Source organism: Prunus mume, linkage group LG2 (assembly GCF_029339155.1).
Source record: "Prunus mume cultivar Tortuosa linkage group LG2, ASM2933915v1, whole genome shotgun sequence".
NCBI lineage: Eukaryota > Viridiplantae > Streptophyta > Magnoliopsida > Rosales > Rosaceae > Prunus > Prunus mume.
In genome coordinates, this window is record NC_142699.1 from 42,661,053 (window position 1) to 42,686,132 (window position 25,080).

The following is a 25,080-nucleotide window of genomic DNA, read 5'->3' on the forward strand; positions in this document are numbered from 1 at the left end:
AAGATGAGTGTTGGCGCGCCGTAGAGATGTATCAGGCTTTGGTGGACCGAGTCATGGTCCATCACATAGGAGAGGATCTAGTTCTAACTCTGCATGCAGTGGTTGGTCTGGAGGAAGTAGGTCTAGCTAAGGTAGTGGAAGATCTGGTTCTTGTCTAGTCTAGGCTAGTACTTGGGACAGTAGTCTATGGCCAATACAACTAGGTTTCCTTCTCAGCAGACTAGTGCAGCCTACCATCATTGTGGGCAGGTCGGTCATTTTGTGAGGGATCGCCTAACTTCACCTGTGGAGGATGGGCCAAGGAAATGGCCTAACTTGTTACACTTGTGGGCAAGTGGGGCATACCAAGAGGAATGCCCAAATTCACTTCAGAGAGGTACAACAGTTTCAGGGGACTGGCCCAACAGGGGCAAGGCAGCCTAAGCTAGTGTTGGCACAAGGTGTGGGATGTGTTTTGATGCAACATGATCGGGTCTTAGAAATACAAAACATATCAAATTATTCCAAAGAACATAACCAAACCCTCTGTTTGGTCTCCTCCTAAACCAAGGAATACAAAAAATTGATAAAAATAACAATCTCAAATCCATGCTTGTTGACAAAGTCATCTCAACATAACAACAATTTTAGTGGTCTCATAACAACAACAACAAAAAAACTTAAAATTCTTCTCTTCATCCATATTTTCATTCAAGCCAACCACACAGAAAATAATACTGGAAAGGAAGTAAATTTTGAAAGAATGACCATACCAGCATCACTAGTGACAAGATCTCGAACTGGATCTTTCGCCATTGCTACAGTGTGGTTTTGGATAGAGAAAATCATTACAAAGGTAAAAACTAGTAAATAATTTCCACAAATTACAGAAGAAAATAAATAAATAATCGGAGCAAATTAATAAGAAAAGTAGAAATACCATATGTAACATATCCAAAAGGAGAAAACAGTCTCTTGGGTTGTTTATTATTAGTGAATGATGATAATCCTAAGCTATAACAATAATCATGTGTTTGGATGAGGAAATTTTAAAAGTACTAAGTCATTCATAAATGATGAAATTTGAAATGACGTAAAGTAAGAACGGTGTGTTTGAATAAGGAAATACTTTGGTTGAAAAGACTTGGTGTATATATACTAATGGGATGTAGAAGAAGAGGAAGAAATGCATAAATATCAGAGAATTATCAGTCGATGTCATTTGCATCTTGAAAATGTACAATGTTGGCACACGCTCGAACTTTGATGTACAATGAATTTTGCCACAACCATAGTCTAAAATATCAATAATATCGATGAAATATCGAGGATTATTATCGTTTTTTCGAGTCCCGAATATTTCGGAACATATCCATACACATATCATATAAATATCGACAATATCGACGATAATATCAGAAAATATCGATGTCTATAATTTCGCTCACACTTCAACAAAATTTTGTCAAAATATCGCTATAATATCGATAATATCGATAATATAGAAAATATCGATGTAATGGAAAAAATGAAAAAACAAAAACAAAAAAAACAAAGCACACACGCAAAGGATTCAAACCCCTGCCATTTCACTCCTCCAATGCCTTAACTACCATATTGCTTATGTTTTTGTGATAATATGCTAAAATATGTTTACTTTTATTGATTTTTTTTGAACTGTTTTTGCAAAAAAATAAATTTACACATGAGAATGTGAGTCTTTGACCTTTCCCTTTCGGGATAAAATCAAGCGACTCATGGAAAGAATGTGAGACCCAATCTTCAAATGATTTTGCTTATGGACAACGTCAACCAATCTCGGATTCATATGGTTAGCATGTTAACAATTACATATAAAACTATTTTCGGGATTTATCATTTGATGACTACTCTTCACAATACACTTACTCAACACATAAAGATGATGAAGATAGTGAAAATTTTGAACATCATAGGAACTCTATGTGGTACTAAATCACTCATGTATCTTACTATGCAGTGTATAAAGTGTAAAATATTATAGAAAATCATTATATATAAATGATTATGGTGTGTTTAATCTTCTTTTATTAATTACTACATATTTTCTACACTCACACTGTTTGTCAGCTCTCTGTATAATCAACTTAAATTAGCTAAACCCATCATACAATGAATTTCCTTCGAATTTTTTGTGATAAATTAATAGATTATTGACTAAATAAACATCCTCCAAAGTTTCAATAAAAATTTCCAAGTTTTTCTTACAATTTTCGTGGTTTTTATTCAATTTTTACGGATATCGATAATATCTCGATATTTCCATCGAAATTTCCATATTTTTGTACTACCGATATTTTCGATACCATCGATATTTTAGACCTTGGCCACAACCATGAATGTTTGACGGGCCCCTCTTTTACATTAGCGTGCATGGAGGAGAGAGGTCGTCCTTTGTCCTGCATGCACTACTATAAAAAGTGATAAAGACGACCAGAAAAAAACGACGGTCTAAGGGAAAACCGTCGTTGTTTTTTAAAAGACGACAGTTCTATAAAACCGCCGTGTAATAACACCTTAGACACCTAAAAATGGGAGATTCCAATAGATGTTCATAAAAGACGACGCACCTAATTAAAAACCAACGTCTTATTGAAATGGGATTTCCGCAGACTAAAATCTAAGCTAACAAAGAATGGCAGAAGTTATGAATAGACCGACGTAGAAATTATAGACGACGATGTCAAAAAAAGCCGCCGTTTTTACTCAGAAATTAACACGACTAAGTTTTCGTATAAGGCGTCGTATAATTACAAATAAATCCATGACTGTATAATACAAAATACCGCCGTATTAAATTAATGTACAACTACGGCATAGATAAATATATCGACATCTTTCTCGTATAGTTCTACGACGGTATCTTTAACTCTCACCACGTTGGGGTTTTTCATTTGACGACGTATTATAAAATTTAACGTCGTATTTATTCACTTTATACGTCATACCTTATATTTAAACCGTCGTCTTAATAAGAATTTTTTTTAACAATTTATTTCTTGGATTTTGTTATCCTACGTCGGTAGATGAACTTAATGACAAGAATTGAAATAACCACGACGGTTTATATAGAAAACCGCCGATATAATCACATTTTTCTGAGATCTCAAGGGTTACGAAATCTTACCAGATGAAACTCTGCTCCTCATCATAATCTTACCAGAAAGACAATATTTTAGAGGTTAATGATGTATGTGTATTTGTGTCTTTGAAATACACAAATGCACATACACATTAACATCCAAAAAATTGCCTATGAAATTTGATGATGGCAGCCTCAGATTTGCAATCAGAGAGACAATTTTTTGGAAGTTGATGATGTGTGTGCATTTGTGTATCTACACAAACGCACACACACATCAACATCCAAACAATTGCCTCCTAAAATTTCACGACGGCAGCCACAGATTTGCAATCAGATAGACAATTTTTTGAAAATTGGTGATGTGTGTGTTTTTGGGAATCAGATACACAAACATACACACACACCAACATCCAAACAATGGCCTCCTAAGAGGTGAGGTGAGAAAGAGAAAAGGGCAAGAAGAAGTTGAAACCCTAATTGAAAACTAAAACTGAAAGAGCTCGTGAAAAAAAATCTATTTATAATTAAAAAATCAAATCCACGTCGGTTATATCACACATAACGACGTTTAACAAAACGAATCCACGTCGCGAAACAAATATATTGCGTCATCTTAGTCTCAGAGCAAAATACCAACGACAGAATCAATTAAGTAACTGACGTAGAAATTAAAGACGTCGGAAATTATAAACCTATCGCCATCTTACGACAAAAACGACGACAGTAAAACAAAACACCGTCGTTGTTTTTATATTCGTATTTGATTTAAATCAGTCACCCAAACAAGAAACTTTACAAATTCTAGAACATTAATTTCCTTCATTTAAATTTTCTCGGGAAAAAAAACTCTATTTATAACACACTGTAATTGAAAACTAAAACTGAAAGAACTCGGAAAAAAAAACTCTATTTATAATTAAAAAATCAAATCCACGTCGGTTCTATTACACCTAACGAAATTTAACAAAAAGAATCCACGTCATGAAACAAACATATTGCGTCGTCTTAGTCTCAGAGCAAAAAACCAACGCAGAATCAATTAAGTAACTGACGTAGAAATTAAAGACGTCGGAAATTATAAACCTACCGCCATCTTAAGACACAAAAGACGATGGTAGAACAAAAAATCGTCGTTGTTTTTATATTCGTATTTGATTTAAATCAGTCACCCAAACAAGAAACTTCACAAATTCTAGAACATTAATTTCCGTCATTTAAATTTTCTCGGGAAAAAAAACTCTATTTATAATGCACTGTAATTGAAAACAAAAACTAAAAGAACTCGGAAAAAAAAAACTCTATTTATAATTAAAAAATCAAATCCACATCGGTTATATTACACCTAACGACATTTAACAAAAAGAATCCATGTCGCGAAACAAATATATTGCGTCGTCTTAGTCTCAGAGCAAAAAACCAACGACAGAATCAATTAAGTAACTGACGTAGAAATTAAAGACGTCGGAAATTATAAACCTACCGCCATCTTAAGACACAAAAGACGATGGTAGAACAAAAAACCGTCGTTGTTTTTATATTCGTACTTGATTTAAATCAGTCACCCAAACAAGAAACTTCACAAATTCTAGAACATTAATTTCCGTCATTTAAATTTTCTCGGGAAAAAAAATTCTATTTATAATGCACTGTAATTGAAAACAAAAACTAAAAGAACTCGGAAAAAAAAAACTCTATTTATAATTAAAAAATCAAATCCACATCGGTTATATTACACCTAACGACATTTAACAAAAAGAATCCATGTCGCGAAACAAATATATTGCGTCGTCTTAGTCTCAGAGCAAAAAACCAACGCAGAATCAATTAAGTAATGACGTAGAAATTAAAGACATCGGAAATTATAAACCTACCGCCATCTTAAGACAAAAAAGACGACGGTAGAACAAAAAACCGTCGTTGTTTTTATATTCGTATTTAATTTAAATTAGTCACCCAAACAAGAAACTTTACAAATTCTAGAACATTAATTTCCTTCATTTAAATTTCCTCGGGAAAAAAAACTCTATTTATAACACATAATCGTGTAATTGAAAACTAAAACTGAAAGAACTCGGGAAAAAAAAACTCAATTTATAATCTAAAAACAAAATCCACGTCGGTTATATTACACTTAACGACGTTAACAAAAAATAATCTACGTCTGTAATTATAAACCTACCGCCATCTTACTTTGATATACTACGACGACAAAAAAGACAACCAAAAAAGACGACGATAGAACAAAAAACCTTCATTGTTTCAAATTTGGTTTGTTCTCTTTCTGCAAGACTTGGATAGTTCAAGGCATTGACAATGTCTTTACAAATTCGATTGTTCAGGCTTTAGAGGCCATCTGAAGCCATTTCTATTCTTTATCGATTGCTCAGACTTGGATAAGCTTCTTCTTTTGAAGCTCTACGGATAAAGGAACAGGCTATCACAAATCTGACGGATCTTTTTAGCCAAGAAAATCGAGCAGAGGATAAGGCACATCGATCTTGATTTCCCTTTGCAAAGAAATGGCGCAGTGGACCCGTCTTTGAAAGCGAACTTTCCTTCAACAATGAGTGGATGCCAGGCTTGCATCTCGTTTGATGGAAAGCAAGGAGTATTCAGAAGCACTAAGTCTCCTATCAGGCCTGATCACGGAAGTGAGAACTCTAGATGACAAGCTTCTTCTTATGGACATAGATTTGTTGGAGAGTAAGACCATTTGTCTTTGAGAAAGACATCCAAATTATTGTCTTTGAGAGGTGAGAGAGAGTGTCGGTGAGAGAGGAAGAACTTGGAACCCTAAATGAAAACTGAGAGAGAGTGTCTATTAAATATGTAAACCACGACGGTTCAAGTCGCCCTAGCGTCGTCTGAAAATTGATCTAAGTTGTTTTTAAAATGACCTTCGTTTTTTTATTTTCTTGTTTGATTGCAGGTTTGATTTCTCTGAATCATGGTTTTTGTTCCTCCTAATTTGATAAAATACAAAGAAAAAGAAAGTAGGGTTTGAGATCTTATATAGACGACGATACCTTATTATTCACGTCGTGTGAATGTTAATACCACTACGTTATACTAAGATACCGTCGTCTATATAAGATTCCAAAACCTTCTTTCTTTGTCTTTGTATTTTATCAAATTAGGAAAACAAAAATCATGGTTCAGAGAAATCAAACCTGCAATCAAACATTCACAGACAAAGAAAGAAGGGTTTGGAATCTTATATAGACGACAGTATCTTATTATTCACGTCGTGTTAATTTCAATACCACGATGTTATATTAATATTAATGTCGTTTGAATTTAAATGTCACGACGGAGTGTAAATATTGCCGTAATAACTTCTTATTACATCTTCTTTTATATTGTTTCGTCGTTGTTTATGTATTATCGTTTTAAACATTTATTACGTCTGATGTTATGTTATTGTGTCGTGTAAAATCTTATCATACGTCGTGTTTTATGAATAACCGTCGTTTGTGTTCTTAATTTTTTCCAGAAATATTTTCACTTGCAGGTTTGATTTGTCTGTAACCATAGTTTCTCAAGACCAAAGTAAGGACTCTGGCTCGAAAAAAAATGGAGGTATGGAGCTTGGAATGGTAACTCCTCAAGACAAGTCCTTGAAGAACCAGCCAGCACGACAACAATTTCTGAGGATTCAAAGTCAGGTCGAGGTATGAGCACAATGCCTCGTGTTGTGAAGAGAAAATTTCAGAAAATCAAGCCAGTTGTTGAGTACAATAAAAGGGGGAAATGATGTGGCCCTGCACATACTGATATACATCTTACATTGGTGTGTTGGCACGCTCCAGAGTCCCATTTGTGGACAAGAAATGGGTTGAAATCCCCAAGGATATAAAAGAGCAGATTTGGGAAACCGTTGACATGGTTTTTGTGGTAGGTTAAGGGGGCAAGAGCCTGGTGTTATCTTCTGCTGCCAAGAAGTGGAAGGATTTCAAGTCTACACTAACGAGGCATTATATCCTTCCATACATCAAAGAGAGAGAGAAATTAAGCCAACCCCCTGAACTATATAAATTCATAGAGAAAGCTGAATGGGATGCCTTTGTGGCTTCAAGGTTATCCCAAGAATTTGTGTCTGTGCATTCTCAACATTCAAAGATTAGGGAGAAACTTGAGTACAATCATCGATTGTCTCGAAAAGGATATGCTGGTTTGGAGGATCAATTGGAGGAAACCATGCCTGGGGTAGAAATTGATCAATCTACCTTATGGAAGAAAGCTAGACAAGACAAAGATGGTAACATCCCTGATCAAAAGGTGGCAGATAAAGCAAAATTAATTGTAAGCCTACTTACTATGTTTTAAATTTTTATTAAACTCTGTATTGCCCTGATAATTCTTATACGTCTTATGTTATATTTACCGTTGTGTGAATGATATTATACATCGATATGTTTTAAAAAAAGTCGTTACAGGTCTGAATTTAGAATTGCTACTGTCTTTGTAAATATAGCATAAGACGTCGGTGTTTTATTTATTGGGTCGTTTGAATATATTACTGCGTCGAGATGTTTTAAAAACTTCGTTACATGTCTGAATTTGGAATCGCTACTCTGTTTTTTGTAATTATAACATAAGACATAGGTGGTTTATTTATTGCGTCGTTTGAAACAACTAACCACGTCGTTCTTAAGTAACGTCGTTACAAATATATTATAACGTCGATTTCTATGTTATTGTGTCCTGTGAAATTATATAATACGTCGTTTGTTTATAAATAACCGTCGTGTGTTTTCTTGTGCTGACTTTTTTATATGTCTTTGTTTTAAGATGAATTGCAAAAACAAGTCGCTGAAAGTAGTCTCAGTGTATCTGGCAGTAATGATGTGTTGACCTTGGCTTTGGGTCCCTAGCATCCAGGGAGAGTAAGAGGGGTAGGTGCTGGGATTTCCCCTAGGCAATACTTCAATTTACCTAGACAACAGAGGGTAAAGTTTGCCGATCAATTGAAGGAAAGTGTAAGAATTGTCCTTCAAGAAGAGACTAAGAAGATGAAAGGTAGATCAAGGGAAGAGACTTTAAGGATGGAGGCTAGAACCAAGCAATTGGTAGAGGCTGAGAGGGAACATTTACTGAGTCAGCTTTCCCAACTCATCCCTAATTTTGATCCAAGCATGCTTAAACCGCAAACTAGCCCCTGTCAAAATCTAGGTCTAGAGCAAAGTCCCAAAAATCCAATGTCTGACAAAGCAAGCTACTCTGGGGATGTGAGATTCCTACATTTTGAGGATGATGCTGTCAAAAATGGAGAAAACCAGGAAGAAATGGTAACATATCTGAACTATGAATTCTCTGTTTTTTAAAATAGCTATTAGACGTCGTTATTATGAAGAAAAACGTCGTTTGAATTACATACCATGACGATTTTATTAATAAACCGTTGTTTGTATTTCAATACAACGTCGTATTTAGTTTACTTGTTTTACACACCATTAGACGTCGTTAGTTTTGAAAACTTTTATGGTGATTTAGACGACGGTTTTAGTCCTTACCGACGTAATATATGAATCTCCACGACGTTTATTATTTACCATCGTTTAATAATTTAAAGACGTCCATAATTTTTACATACCGTCTTAAGTTATGCCTTACCACGACGTTTTGATTTAATTTTTTTACTTTCTGTACAATTTGTCTTATATATATATATATTTGTTTTTTACTTAAAACATAAATCTGGGGATTTAGAAAATCAAGATGAAGAGAAGAAAGAACAAAAAAAAGTGCTAAAGGGATGTATGCGTCTATGTGGGCTAGTATACTTTAGATGGATGTATCCGTTTGAAAGATATATGAAAGTGCTAAAGAGGTATGTTCAGAACCGTACTCGTCCCGAGGGTTGCATTGTTGAGCGGTATATAGCTGAAGAAGCTGTAGAGTTTTGTACCGAGCATTTATCTGATGTTAGTACAGTTGGAGTGCCTTCAACCCAAAAGACGGGAGTTTCAAAGCCATTATCAGGTTGCACAGTGAGCGTAGTTGATCGGGACCTGTTGAACCAAGTACATCTATAAGTCTTGGAGAATACGGAGGAAGTTCTACCTTATATCGAGTAAGTATGAGTTTTATTCTTTAAGTTTCCATTTTAAATTATTTCTTATGTTTATCTTATATGTTTGGGACCGTAATGCTTGAATTTTTCGTGTCATGTAGGCAACATATGATCCACATCAAGACTGCTTATCCAAAATTTAGAAAGAGAACAAAGTGGTTGCAGGATAAGCACAATAGCACTTTCATTCAATGGCTACGCTTCAAGGTATATGTTATTGAATAACATATTGGACTTTTAATTTTCTTCTTTCTATGTTAGATTGAATTAAGATATGATTAATTTGCAGGTTCAAAGTGAACTTAATGAGGAAGACAATCATGGCGTATCAGAAAATTTAAGGTGGCTAGCAGCTGGTCCAAACATAGCAGTGCTATCATATAGGAGCTATCTTATTAAATGTATTAAATTTAACATCAAGACACAAGATGATATGCGGACAACTCAAAATAGTGGAGTTTATTTACTTGCACATACCATGCAAGTTGCTAGTGCCAAGGATAAAAACTCAATTCTCTCAAATATGGGTTTCTATGGTGTCATAGAAATTTGGGACCTTGACTACCAAAAATTTACAATCCCAGTCTTTAGGTGTGATTGGATAGATAGTACTTCTGGTCTTGTAGTCGACGAACTTGGATTTACCCATGTAGATTTAAGTAAAATTAGACATAGGGATGACCAATTTGTTTTGGTTTCTCAAGTCAAACAAGTATTTTTTGTTAACGACCCGATGCATGGTTCAAAGTGAACTTAATGAGGAAGACAATCATGGCGTATCAGAAAATTTAAGATGGCTAGCAGCTGGTCCAAACATGGCACTGCCATCATATAGGAGCTATCTTATTAAATGTATTAAATTTAACATCAAGACACAAGATGATGTGCGGACAACTCAAAATAGTGGATTTTATTTACTTGCACATACCATGCAAGTTGCTAGTGCCAAGGATAAAAACCCAATTATCTCAAATATGGGTTTCTATGGTGTCATTCAAGAAATTTGGGACCTTGACTACCAAAAGTTTACAATCCCAGTCTTTAGGTGTGATTGGATAGATAGTACTTCTTGTCTTGTAGTCGATTTAACTTGGATTTACCCTTGTAGATTTGAGTAAAATTAGACATAGGAATGACCAATTTGTTTTGATTTCTCAAGTCAAACAAGTATTTTTTGTTGACGACCCGATGCATCGTGGTTGGTCGGTAGTGTTATCAATGCCTAATAGAGAATATAATGATGTTATTGGTGATGATGATGTCTTAGGTGATGTGAGAATTGAGTGTGAGCCATTTACTAGAGGGATGCCAAATGTTGACACATTTGATGAACTAGTGGGTGAGTTTGGGAGTCAAAATATTCGAGATGGGTGTGAAGATATATGGATTGAATGATACTTATGTAATTGGCAGTGTATGACATTAATTTTGTAATATATTGTAATGTGATTTCTTCACTTTCATTATACAGGTTTTGGCCACAAAACAATCAGTATAAAAAATACTAGTTCAAGATTACACACATGACGGTTTATAAAAGTATGAAAAACAAACGTCTGTTCTAATAAAAAACGACGTTTTGGAGCATTCAACGACCGCATTATATTTATCGACGTCTTAAAACAACGTAACAAAGAAGAACCACGACACTATTGTGAAACAGTTATTAAGGATATCACGTCGGAGAAGCATAAAGAGCCGTCATGTAATTCCAAATAACACGACTCCAATCCCATAATACCGACGTCTAAAAGATGAGATATCTAACCTGAACGTTACAAAAGACGCCGTCGTCTTAACTTTACCACGTCGCATATTATTTCATAAACGAAGTGGAAAAGGATGAATTCACAACGGTATTTTAAATCCATTAGTAAATTTGTCGACGTTAAGATATATTTGGACGTCGTTCCTTTACAAAAACAACGTTATATGATTGTATCCACGTCTCTTTTCTTATAATAATGTCGTTAAAATTTCTTTACACGGCTAATATCGGATTAACAACGCCGTCTAATAGGAATTAGATGACGGTATTTTTTTAATGATGACGTATATATTATGAAACACGGCTGTCTTTTGAATGATAACGACGTTGTATATTGACGACAACGTCGTCTTTATTAATTAATATGTCTTAAGTAATGACCCCAACATATTTTCCACGTCGTTTATTTTAAGATCGTGTCGTTAAAACTAGTTTACACGGTGGTAAACTGAGAAACTTTGCCGTGTCAGATCCATTAGACGACGATTATATTATAAGAGATGACGTATAAATTCTGTCATATGGCTCTCAATTATTTGTAACCGACGTTGTTTAATAGTACAACGTCGGCAGTTTAAATATATGCGTCGTAAGTAATGACCAAAACATCTATTTCCACGTCATCATTAATAGAAAAATCGAAGTGGAAAATTCATTTCACGACGGTTGTTAAAAAAATACTGACGTAGTAGGAGTCAATAACGTCGTCGATTATGTATTTAAAGACGTCATATTTTTATTTTTCGTGAGGTATATTTAACGGCGCTGGGTTTTAGTTCTCGTCGTTGTATGTATATCTTGCGGCCATGTTCTGTTAATATATGTCATATGTTTCCTCTTTAACGACATGTTTTGTTAGAATTGGTCGTCTATTCTCATCCTCGATTGTTTTTTTTATCTCTTTTTCCATTACAAAGACGTCGGTTATTATTTTGTTAACGACGTTGTTTGTTTTAACAACGACAGTGATTTAGCGTCATGGTTTGACACCCCAATAGAAGTCGGTCAATTCCACGACGGTTTGAAAACCGAATACACGACGGTGAATTCCCGTCATCTTTATCCTTTTTTGTAGTAGTGATGTGATCAAAAGTTTTATGTAATCAATTAGCTAGACTACCCTACTTAATATTTGTTTTAGAAAATTTGGCATAAGCGCTAAACCCTAAATACTGTTCACAAATGGGGTGGATTCCCCATTTTATTATTTTTCTGGTAAAAGGTACATGGCATTTGAGAAAGAGAAAGGATATTTATCTTGTTTTATTCGCTGGCTTTAGCTGGAGAGAGAGGTCGGAGAAGGAAGAAAGTAGCAGGTGGGTGGGGCAATGAATGCCTTAATTGTGTGAGAGGGTAAAACGGGAAAAGAAGGAGTTTAGTGGTGTTTAAATTTTTTCATAGACTTCTTCAACCACGTGTAGTGCTGTAAACCGTGAGTCTAGCTTCAGATTGCTTAAAGTGACGGCAGATTCCCCTTCTGCAGCGACCTCGCTAGCTAGTGTTCCATGGCTAGCAAAATTTGCCAAAACCAACACAGCACGACAAAGAATCAAAGCAAACGAGACTGGAACACACCTGGGACAAAATCATGTGACAAGGAGGCGGGCGTGTAACGTGTTGATGTTGGCAAATTTGGCCAAGTGCTACAACTGGGCGATTTTAATAACATTCCTATGGCTATCGATCGAAGGAAAACCACCCCACGGTCCCCATCCCACACCCTCCTCTCTCTCTCTCTCTCTCTCTCACGTGAAGAAGAGCCACGGAGCATCAAATGATGCTTTTGGGAGGAAAAAGATCCGGGATGTTAAAGGAGATCGAGCTTAGAATGGAAAGTTGATTCTGTGAATATTGTAAATCATTCCTTTCCTTATTTGTGAATGATATAGCTTGATCGTAGGAACCATATTAGGATGCTTTATGTAACTATAAATCTGTGGCTTTGCCTCTTGAATAATCACAAATCAATTACATATCAATTTCTCTCATGGTATCAGAGCATTGATCTGGGCAATAACCAAAAACACAACAAAACCCTAGCCGACCTCCATGGCAGAAAGCAAACCATCAGGCACGGCTTCGGAAACCAAGTGGGATAATCCCAATCACCAACTATACCTTCATTATTCAGACCAACCCGGTGCTATTCTTGTGCCGCAGCCCTTGGTTGAAGATAATTACAGCACATGGAAACAATCCATGACTATGGCCTTAACGGTCAAGAACAAAGTTGGACTCATAGATGGTTCGATCAAAGAGCCGAATGGGAAGGATCCAAGTGAATGGCAGCAGTGGAATCGTTGCAACACTTTGGTCCAAACTTGGCTGCTAGGGTCGATGTCAAAAGACATCGCCAGCAGCGTGATTAAATGCAAGAATGCTAGGCAGATGTGGCTGGAACTGCAGGAGCGATTCTCACATGTGAACGTGGTTCAATTGTTCAATATCGAGAATGAGATTCATGACTGTGTGCAGGGAAGTATGTCCGTGGGATCTTACTTCACGAAATTGAAGGGACTATGGGATGAACGTGACGCTTTGTGCACCTTTCCAATCTGCACTTGTGGATCTGTCAAAGAAATGGCTGCATATTTGGACACGCAAAAGACCATGAAGTTCCTCATGGGTCTCAATGAATCATATGCAAGTGTTCGCAGCAACACTTTGCTGCAAGATCCCTTACCTACATGTGAACAAGGCATACTCCCTAGTTCTGCGGCATGAGAAGCAATCGGAAGTGACAGCGGTAAAGCTCAGCACAACCGGATGCGGCCGTGTTTGCCGTGAAGAATTCTAGCCGTGCATTCGAAGGAGAAAAGGGTGAGTTGAAGTGCACCAAGTGCAACAAAACAAACCACACTGCGCAAGAAGCTGCCGCACACCTAAAATACGCTTTGCGGATGGAAGGGTCACACAACTGATTATTGCCGCAAGAAGAAGGCAGCGGCCGAGGCCGAGTTTGGTGCGATGATTTCCAAAGGGAATCAAGCAGAACGTGTGTGACAGAGAGGAAGGAGATGCAATTTCCTTTTACTGCTGAAGAGTGCAAACAGATCTTAGTGAGCTGCACAACCGGTCCTCTTCTGCTAATCATGTTGGTAATTCCACAACCCATGCTCTTTCAGGTAAAGCTTTTTCACTCAACTCTAATGGCAAACAGAGTACTTGGATTTTAGACAGTGGATGCACGGACCATATGATTCATGATTCCAACTTGTTCTCTACCTCGAGGCCGGTCACCAATCACACAGTAGAATTGCCGAATGGGTCCGTGGCACAAGTGACCCACATTGGCACAGTTGTCTTGTCCCCCAAATTGATTCTTGAGAATGTTTTGTGTGTCCCGTATTTCAAATTGAATTTGATTTCTATTAGCAAGTTAGCAAATTCATCTTGCATAACCATTTTTCTAAACCACTTTTGTATCATACAGGACCTACGTTCGGGGATGATGATTGGGACGGGAATTGAACGGGAGGGCCTCTACTATCTCGATCGAGGCAAGACAGGAACATGCAATCAGGCACAAAAATTCAGCCCATCCCTTTGGCACCAACGCCTTGGCCATCCATCTCCCAGAGTTCTTCCATTATTCTCTTTTTCAAATTTGAAACATACCTCTTGTGATACTGACAAGTGTGCAATTTGCCCTTTGGCTAAACAAACAAAACTTCCTTTTCCTTCAAGTTCAATTACTACTCATTCTCGTTTTGATTTAATTCATATTGACATATGGGGTGGTTATAAAGTTGCTTCGATTTCAGGTGCCAAATATTTTCTTACCATTGTTGATGATTACACTAGATGCACATGGATTTATCTTATGAAACACAAGTCTGATGCTAGGACTCTTCTAGTTAATTTCATCAATATGATTGCTACTCAATTTGATTCCAAAATTAAGATCATCCGTAGTGACAATGGCCCTGAATTCAACCTTGGCAGCTTCTATGCTGATAAAGGTATCATGCATCAAACTAGTTGTGTCAACACACCCCAACAAAATGGGGTTGCTGAAAGAAAACATAGACACTTGTTAAATATGGCCCGTGCCTTGCTCATTCAGGCCGGGCTCCCACATCGTTTTTGGGGGGATGCCATTCTCACATCCGCATACCTCATAAATCGAACACCCACTCCTCTTCTCGATGGCAAAACCCCGTATGAAAAGTTGTTTAACCAAACTCCTACTTATTCCCATTTGCGTGTTTTTGGTTGCTTGTGTTTTACTTCTACCCATGCACAGAGTCGTTCGAAATTTGATCCCCGAGCATCTCGGTGTATTTTTTTAGGATATCCTTATGGTCAAAAAGGATATCGCGTTTTTGATCTCAATCAACAAAAGGTGCTTGTTTCTCGTGATGTGTGTTTTTTTGAAAATGTGTTTCCTTTTCTTATTCCTCACCAATCCGCTGCGTCACCACCTCATCACCATTTGCCCAACCTTTCTTCCCCTCACCTTGACCCGTTCTTACACTTTGACATGGACTCCCTCTCCCAAGCCCATCTGCCTTCCCCCACTGCTGGGCCCATCACACCCCCAGCCCATCCGACCCCACTTTGCCCATCACACCTACCGCACCTCACGGATCTGCCTTCTTCATCCCCCAATCCAGACCTCATCGAGCTGCCTTCTCCTTCCCCATCTCCGTCGCCCACATCTCCCACCATCGCTCCCCGTCGCAGCGGTCGCACCATCCGACCGCCTGCTTATTTGCGAGACTTCCACCTCGAGCCTGGCCTCCCTTCAAGGACCGCACCGATGTCTTCCACGAACTTGGTCATCCCTTCAGGTACGGCTCACCCTCTTTCTCAGTCCTTGTCTTATGCTCAACTTTCTCACTCTCACAAAACATATCTTGCCCAACTTACCCTTCTGCAAGAACCTACGAGTTTCTCTCAGGCAGTCCAAATTCCCCAATGGCGTGCCGCCATGAAATCTGAGATTGATGCGTTACATGTGCTAATGGGACTTGGAGCTTGGTGTCGTTGCCCCCTCATAAACGACAATCGATTGGCTGTAAGTGGGTATATAAGGTGAAATTGAAGGCCGATGGCACGGTCGAACGCTACAAAGCTCGCTTAGTGGCAAAGGGTTATAGTCAGGTGGAGGGCATTGATTACCAGAAACTTTTGCCCCGGTTGCTACAAATTGGTGACGGTCGTGTTCTCCTTAGTGTGGCATCTGCGTGGCTGGCATCTCCACCAATTGGATGTGAACAACGCATTTTTGAATGGTGACCTTGATGAGGAGGTGTTCATGTCCTTGCCTCCTGGTTTCGGACGAAAGGGGGAGAATCGGGTCATCAATTGCACAAGTCGTTATGTACGGTTTAAAACAGGCATCTAGACAAAGGGTTTATCGTCATCTCACGCCTCAAAGCCGCAGGATTCCAACAATCACGATCCGATTATTCTCTGTTCGTCCGTCGTCGTCAAGGTAACTTCCTAGTACTGCTTGTATATGTTGATGATGTCATAATGGCAGGGAACAATTTGGAGGATATAGAGAACACGAAATTATTCTTGGCTAACTTGGTTCAAGCTTAAGGATTTGGGGGCGCTTGAAATATTTCCTTGGCATTGAAGTTGCGATCACGGCATGGAATCAGCTTTGTCGCAACGTAAATATGCCTTGGAGATTTTGGATGATGCTGGATTTTTAGGTGTCAAACCTTCTCGGTTCCCAGTGGAACAGAATCTATCACTCTCACAGTTCAATGGAAAATTACTGGATGATGCTTCGTCGTACAGTAAGAATGGTTGGCAGGTTGATATATTTGACCATAACTAGACCAGACCTGACTTATGCCGTACATGTACTGAGCCAGTTCATGGACAAGCCACGGCAACCACATTTGGAAGCAGCCCATAAAGTGCTTAAGTACATTAAGCATACACCGGGTCAAGGAATTCTACTACCATCAACAGGGTCACTCCAATTGCGGGCATTCTGTGATGCCGATTGGGCACGTTGTAAAGACACAAGGAGATCAATCACGGGGTACTGCATTTTACTTGGGCAAGCACCGGTCTCTTGGAAGACTAAGAAACAAACAACGGTGTCACGTTCAAGTGCGGAGGCCGAGTATCGCTCCATGGCTGCTACTTGCTGCGAAGTCACATGGTTGAAGAGCATTTTGAAGGATTTGGGAGTTGATCACACGCAGCCAGTAACTCTGTTTTGTGATAATCAGGCGGCTATACACATAGCATCGAATCCGGTGTTTCATGAGAGAACCAAACACATAGAGATAGATTGTCATTTGGTTCGAGAGAAAATTCAAAAAGGGATGATTCGGGCAGCTCATATTCGAACTGCAAATCAGCCAGCCGATTTGTTCACTAAGCCATTAAGCTCGACACAGTTTGAAGTGCTACTTAGCAAGTTGGGTGTCATCAACATACACTCCAACTTGAGGGGGAGTGTTAAAGGAGATCGAGCTTAGAATGGAAAGTTGATTCTGTGAATATTGTAAATCATTCCTTTCCTTATTTGTGAATGATATAGCTTGATCGTAGGAACCATATTAGGATGCTTTATGTAACTATAAATCTGTGGCTTTGCCTCTTGAATAATCACAAATCAATTACATATCAATTTCTCTCACGGGACAATCCAAAAGCCTCCAAGGCTGGAACCCAAAAAAGAACAAACTATATTTTTCGTATACATACACGAAAAAAATAGGAGGAATGCTACCAACATTCTCTCTAACATTTTCTTTTGAAGTTTATCCATTCTTCTCATAATATGTGTCCTTACACTTAAAATAATATCATTAATGCATCACACAAGTTAGTTATTGTTTTCCAAATTCACCCTCATCTCAAGTGTGTCACTTTCTGTACTCTCTTTTGTACTCGAAAATTTAAGGTTTTGTCAGCCTGGCCCAGCACAATGGTGAACCCTATCAGTTATAAAATGGGTCTCCAAATGAACCTGAACAACTACACTGGCAACAATGACTGGTCCTAAAATTAAGGAGAATGTAATTCTCGCGATCAGATGCATAGATGTGGGGTTTTTCAAACTCCTGAATGGGATTAATAGTCAAATGTTAGCGGGGGTTCGCATTGTTGGAAATAAAATTTATGCACGCGACAGCAAGCGTGTTGGGTTCGGGAACCTTGGCAACAATGACTTCAACGGGGGATTCACAATTCCTCTTGTTCCTATTGCATTTGTTCTGTTATTGGGATTATTGGGATTGGCATACTACCCAACAAGTACTACAAGGTATTATTTCTTCTTGTTCTTCTTAACAATTTAAAAAAAAAAAAAAAAAAACTCAGCATATTATGACACACACACACACAAACACACATATACAAAATCGATTGTATGTGTTTGGCTTGGCTTGGTTCATTTTTAAAATTAGTAAAACTTGGCATATGTTTTGTAATCTAAAAAACTTGGTCTTTATTTTAAAAATTAGGAACAAGGAATTGAAATATAGAATATGTTGAGCTTTATTAATAGTTTTTTTTTTAATGCGAAGTTCAGATTTTGTGTATTATTGAAAGGGAGCCATTTTACTGATGTTGTGCTTTATTAATAGTTCTACACTCTAATAACTTACTAATTACTACTATTATAACATTTATATACGATATCATGGTATACATATCATATCTCTGAAATCTTTTAATTTCATTTTTGTTTCATAGCTGACTAGCTAGTATTTCTACTTTCTTTTTTGTTCCATAGATAAATAGCTCCTATTTTCTTATTTATTTTTTTGGGTTTATTTTTCTGTGAAATGTCTAGATTGACAATTTTGATTAACTACGGTGGGAGGTGGGTTGACTCAAGGTACGAAAATTTCAAAGCTAAAGGAGTACTCGTTTCCTATACAATTACATTGAAGGAGCTTCAGAAGCAAGTATACGACATTGTCAATGTGGACCCAAATGACTATGAGATAACTATGATAGCTATGTATGAAACAATGAAAATCGCATGGCCTGTAGAGATAGCCGATGATGATGATGTGAGAGCTTTTATTTTTGAAAGTCGTCGTTCAAGTTGTTCTAAGATTCCATTGTGCATTACATTGGAGGAGACCAACCTTGGGGGGTCTCCACAAGCTCCCTGATTATTCCCAGTCAAAACGTTTGTGGGCTTGGCATCTGACGAATGTTCGATAACCTCCTCTTCCGGTTAAGTGGGCCGAGTATGGGTTATAGTGCATCTCTCAACAACTCTTGCGCTATCCAAAGACTATAGTTGTTCTCATAGGCGGTTTTCTTTGAGAGTTTTGGGAACTGTTGTTTTTTACCCTTTGCAAGCTGATTAATCCCCACGCCTTATCTATGTTGTCTTGGTGTTTCTTGTGCTTCTTGCGTCTCTGATCCTTGGTGTGTTTCTTGTGTCGTCTGATGTGGGGGTCTCTCGTGTTGGTCTTCTAGTAGTATAGTTGTTTTGTTTTGGTTATTTGTATGGTTTGGTGGTTCTCAATTGGACTCTCCTATTAGTCCATAGCATGTGTGGAACTCTTTTCTACTTTGAGTTTTTTCCCACGTAGTTTCTTAGAAATGTTTTAACGAGCCACTGTTCTCGTGCTGTTGTATGTATGAACCCATCAGTTGACTTCGAAAATGACCTGTGAGATCCTGAATATTTTGGCGTGTTTAAAAAATACATCACTTTTGGTCCTTGTGACTTATCACCACTAAAGTACCCGTGGTTTCAATTTGATTATTTTTACATCTGTGGTTTCAGTTTGAAGCATTTCAATGAAAATATTCTCAATTTCAGTCAATTTTATTTCACTTTTGTTCTTTGTGGATATATAGCATACTGAGATTTTTGAACTCATTCTAAGTATCAGAAAGAAAAGAAAAGCTGCAAAAGGAACAAGTAGAAATAATACCTTTGAGTTGCATACTTTCTTCCCAATTTGCCAATCCAAAAATAAGAAGAAGAAATATTATTACCCCCAAGTTGTAGGGAAAGGGTTGCTGTAAGTGTTCACCCGTTTCTAGGCAGGGGCAAAGAATCAATGAACACAGTGGCTGGTCAACAGCAGTGGTGCTAGTGTAGAGCCTCCTGCGTTTGTTGGAGATGTCGTGGGTTGTCCAAAGACATGATGGCTAGGTGAGCATTGACGTCACGGAGGAAATAAACGGCTCAGTGAGCAGTGACGAGGCTCACGAAGGAACTGCAATGAAGACGGCGGGTCTGCAGCAAGCGTAGATGACTTAAAAAAATGATGGGTAGGCTCGATGAAGGCCGAAGGTGGCGTGGTTGTGGCAAGCGTAGTAGACATGAAAACATGGGCTCAATATCTGATTGCAACAGAGAGCATGACTAGAGATGGCTCAATATGATTTGTATAGAGAGCAATACTTGTATGAAAAACATAAGGAAATTGCAGCGCCAAAGAAGGGTGCGACTGTTGGTTTAGTTAGATGTAGGAACTGTAGGATGGTATGGCTTTGGTAGCGGGAATAAAATATTGATTATTGAGGAGAGGGTGAACAAGACGACTGTACAAGATGAATACCCATTATGGGTGAGGGATGAAAAGCGCCAACGACTCTCAATTTGGCAGAGGATTTCAAAGATTAGCAACTAGGGTTGTGAAACATCGGATTGTGAAGAAAATAAGGTTTGTAAAAAGTTTCAAGAGACGCCCTAGAATCGGTGCTCTGATACCATGTGAAATTAGAGATTTTGTTAAGAAGAATAATTCTCGGGTTGTTATTGATAGAGCCAAAAGGCTAAGTATTTATAGAGATATTACAAGCTTAACTAGGAAAACTAGGTTACTTGGAGACTACTCCAAATCAATTACAATCAACTAATAAAAGGAAACTAAATAACAATTTAATAATGTTCCTAATTTCCAACATAAAACTCAAAAGATAATCATAAAACTCAAAACCAAAATAGCTAGTAAAAACTATTTACTGAAGATTGGATCACAATGCTAAAAGTTCTAAAAATATGTAAGGGATATCTGACCCATCTTCACAAGTTACAAGCAACATGTATAATGTCATTATGATGAAAAATTACATAACAAACCCACAAGTACCAAATAATAGAAGCAGAAACGATTATATCACTTTAGGAACTGAACTAATGATGTCACTTCAGACACCATTATATCTGTATATGCATCCTTATCCACATAGAACCAAACTGCAAAATTGAAATGAGAATAAATCTTCACAAATCTCTAACAGAAACAGCAGATAAAGAATTCATGATATAGCTGAGCCACCAAACACATCACAATCTATGAATAAATGGATGCCCAAAAAGTATAAGCAACAGTTGCTGCGCAAACAATGCAGAAGATAGCATTGCAGCAGGAGGTAGTGATATACAAAACGATCACAACAAACTTCCTATGAAGCAATATAAAAATAAAACACAACAAAATTTCTTTTGAGGATACATTCATTGTATACATTTCTGAATTATTAAATATTTAGTGCATCATTTTGTAATGCTTTTTATTTGGACTTATCTTTTAAAAAAATTTCAAAGTTAGTTTTCTTTTCTTAAACAAATAAGAACAAAACAGCCAGATATTTCCTTGAGGAAAGCTCCAATGACAAAGCCAACCATCACTAGATCAAGAAAAGGGACCAAACAAAGAAATAAAGACGAGAACCTAATGGGGCATCAACTTCCTTCCCCTTAACCCCTGCCCATTCTGGTCATTGTTCTCGGACTTGGTTACACTTTAGGAATTGAAAAATAGCTTATGTTAACTTATCCATTGGCTGATAATAAAAAAGTAAATGCAGAAAGACAACAAAGTATTTTAATAAAATACCATCCAATTCGCATATGGCCTGACAAAAACAGAAAATAAATGAATGAGACCACACAAAGAACAAAAGCCAAATTAGAAACTGAAAAATATGCCCAAATAGGTTGGTCAAAACCTTGTAAAGCCTTGAGTACATGCTCAGGTGGTACTGTTCTTTTCTCCTCTTTGCTACAAACTTCATTAGACTCTAATGAGATGAGATGTATAAACTCTACAAACTTCATACAAACAATAGACAGCAGTAGAAAACCACAACTTATTTCAATGTGGTGGAAGTTGAAAGTGAACATAAGCCTCACTCAATTCAAGCAAACAAAGAGGAAACTAATGTAGAATTATTCTAAAATTAAACGGAGAAAGCAGGATGTTTAGTTGAATTGATTAGTTAATTTCTAATCAGAGAACACACATAGCAATTCAGTAGCTTATTCCTCTTTCTGCTTTTGTTCAGGTTCTCAAAAACCGAACAACACAATGCTTTTCTTTCATATACATTTTGATGACCATTGAAGGATACTCAAAGTTCAAAAATAGAGAAAAAGAAAACAAATGAACACATTTCTTATGTACTTGGTTATCATTATAAAACAAAAACATCCCCAATATATCAAAACTTTAACAAATATAATTATTCTCAAACCTCAATAGCCCCATCTATAGACCGATAAGAGAAATCTGTTAGAGTTTTGAATAGGTTGAAGAGAAAGAGAAAATGCAGAGAAGAAAAGAGAGCAGAGAATGAATGAAAACGAATCTGTATTTTTCTATTGCATACTCTGTCTAAATGGAGCAAGCTCAGCGTGAGCTATATGGCTGTTAGAAAGAATAGCTGGATTCTCTTACATCACAGAGAATCACAGCCTTACATCCAAAACTGCACTCTAGGATTTTTACACGTGGCTATAACCACTTAACATGACTAACGCCTAACACAGGTCTGACTTAGAGACTAAGTGAATTCACCATTTAGCTTAGAGGCCTAATTACATTCTTATCAGCTCACCACTTACATTTCAACACTCCCCTTTAAGTTGTGAGCTGATTTCACACCAAGTTTCTCTCTGAGATAGCAGAAATGATCCTTAGCCAAAGCCTTTGTAAAGATATCTGCCAACTGCTCATTTGTGGGACAATAAATCAGATCCACAGTTCCTTCTTGCAAAGCATCTTTAATAAAGTGGTACCTCCGATCGATATGTTTGGTTTTCTGATGAAACACAGGATTCCTAGTAATGGCAATAGCTGAAATGTTGTCACAGTGTAGAGGTGTAGCTTCTGTTTGAAGTTCTCCAAAGTCTTCTAGGACAAATCTCAACCAAATAGCTTGTGTTGTTGCTTCAGAGGCACTGATGTATTCAGCTTCTGCAGTAGAAAGTGCAACACAATTTTGCTAGACTGAAGCCCAAGCAAACACTCCACTGCCAAAAGAAAAGGCGTATCCAGATGTGCTCTTGCTATCATCCACTGAGCCACTCCAATCGCTGTCACAATAGCCAATTAGAACTGCCCCTTTTCCTTTCACATACTCCAGACCATAATCCAAGGTTCCTTTTACATATCTAAGGACACGCTTTTGCTGTTCCAAGGTGTTTGCTAGTGGGACAATGCATAAACCTTGCAAGCAAACTAGCTGCAAACATAATGTCGGGTCTAGTAGCTGTGAGATACGGTAGACTCCCAACAATCCTTCTATATTGTTCTTCATTTGCCAAACCACTCCTATCATCCTTACTTAGTTTTTCTGAGGTAACTAGTGGAATAGATACCGGCTTACACTCACTCAAACCAAATCTGCTTAACAGAGTTGTTGCATATTTCTTCTAATGAATGAATATGCTTGTTGGTGTTTGAATTACTCCCATTCCCAAGAAGTGATGCAAGATCCCCCGATCAGTCACTTCATATTTCTCCTTCATGTTCTTCTTGAAATCTTCTATCATTTCTTGATCATTTCAAGTGTAGACAATATCATCTACATAAATGGATACTATCAAGATGCTTGCTTCACCTCTTGCTTTGACATAAAGAGTAGCCTCACTTTGGCTCTTTGTGAAACTACACTCAGCAAAATAACCATCAATTTCACTATACCAAGCTCTTGGCGCTTGTTTCAAGCCATATAGAGCTTTGTGCAGCTTGTAAACCTTGCTTTCACTCCTCTTCAACACAAATCCTTCCGGCTAATCTACATACACTTCTTCCTCTAAGATACCATTTAGAAAAGCTGACTTAACATCTAATTGATACAGCTGCCAACCCTTCTGAGCTGCAAGTGCAATTAGAGTCCGGATTGTGTCTAATCTAGCCACTGGTGCGAATGTTTCATTGTAGTCCACCCCTGGTTTTTGTGAGTATCCCTTAGCCACCAGTTTTTCCTTATTCTTATGAACTGAACCGTCCAGATTTAGCTTAGTTTTAAACACCCATTTAACTCCAATCACTGGTTTATCCATAGGTCTTAACAAGTTCCCATGTAGCATTCTTTTCTATCATGTTCAACTCATCTTTCATTGCCTTCATCCATGACTCATCCTTCACAGCTTTTTCAAACTTCTCAAGTTCCATTACGCATAGATTGCATTGTGCTAAAATATCATCCAACTTCCTCCATTTCAATGGAGTATGATCAAAGTTCTGAGTGTCTTCCAATCTCCTGCTTGCCTTGCTTGATTCTTCATAGGAAACTGAATTTATAGGTCTGAAACCAGAATTTTGATTTCCTGCAGGTGTCTCAAACACTTCCACTTGAGAATTCCTAGGTTGCCCTTCTTCATTTACCATTATCACAGAATTTTCAGTTGCTTCCTTCCAATTCTAGGTTGTTCCTTCATCAAAAACAACATCTCTTGACAATATAAGTTTTCTAGTGGCAGGGTCAAACACTCTATAACCCTTCTCACATGTTCCATATCCAACAAACACTCCACTTGTACTTTTGGCATCCAATTTCTGTCTACTTTCTTCTGGTTTATGCACAAAACACACACTGCCAAATACCTTCAAATGAGCAACACTTGGTTTTCTTGTGCTATACGCTTCAAAAGGAGTCTTGTCTCTAAGAGCCTTGTAGGACACTGTTCAGAATGTACACTGCAGGTGTACAGCCTTCTGCCCATAAGTAATAAGGCACTGACAGACCCGGCCTGAATTTCAAACCGGGCGACTGTTTTGGTGCCGACATCTCACTGATGCCGGGCCCACTTACTAAAACCCAAGACACTCTACCAAAAATTTTGCAGAGTCTCCCCTGTAAAATGCTCAAACCAACAATAAACAACCTGCAATAATTTACAATAATATACAATCCAACTGCCAAGATGCTTTTAACATACTACAATCCAACACA

At 37.6% G+C, this 25,080-nt stretch overlaps 1 protein-coding gene and 2 pseudogenes across 2 annotated transcripts; all 3 read left to right on the forward strand.

Annotated features, from left to right (window-relative positions):
• Nucleotides 1–5,826, forward strand: part of LOC148920428 (26S proteasome non-ATPase regulatory subunit 11 homolog pseudogene) — a 76,309-nt pseudogene extending 70,483 nt beyond the window's left edge.
• Nucleotides 5,827–12,754: 6,928 nt separating this feature from the next.
• Nucleotides 12,755–14,646, forward strand: LOC148920432 (uncharacterized; annotated as a pseudogene). The gene is made up of 2 exons (XR_016124280.1): nucleotides 12,755–14,069; nucleotides 14,378–14,646. The product of XR_016124280.1 is annotated as an uncharacterized LOC148920432 (transcript).
• A 3,263-nt stretch (nucleotides 14,647–17,909) lies between these two features.
• Nucleotides 17,910–19,549, forward strand: LOC148920433 (uncharacterized). Its single transcript, XM_089044623.1, has 2 exons — nucleotides 17,910–18,183; nucleotides 18,703–19,549. Exons 1-2 carry the CDS (start codon nucleotides 17,910–17,912, stop codon nucleotides 19,041–19,043), a joined length of 615 nt encoding a protein of 204 aa, XP_088900749.1. The 3' UTR covers nucleotides 19,044–19,549.
• Nucleotides 19,550–25,080: the final 5,531 nt, after the last annotated feature.

What these genes read in the sequence shown, in the direction of transcription:
- LOC148920433 (XM_089044623.1), top strand. Translation starts at nt 17,910, where the DNA reads ATGACTGGTCCTAAAATTAAGGAGAATGTAATTCTCGCGATCAGATGC. An exon ending in CTACCCAACAAGTACTACAA is followed by an intron (nt 18,184 to 18,702) that starts GGTATTATTTCT and finishes GTTTATTTTTCT; the next exon opens with GTGAAATGTCTAGATTGACA.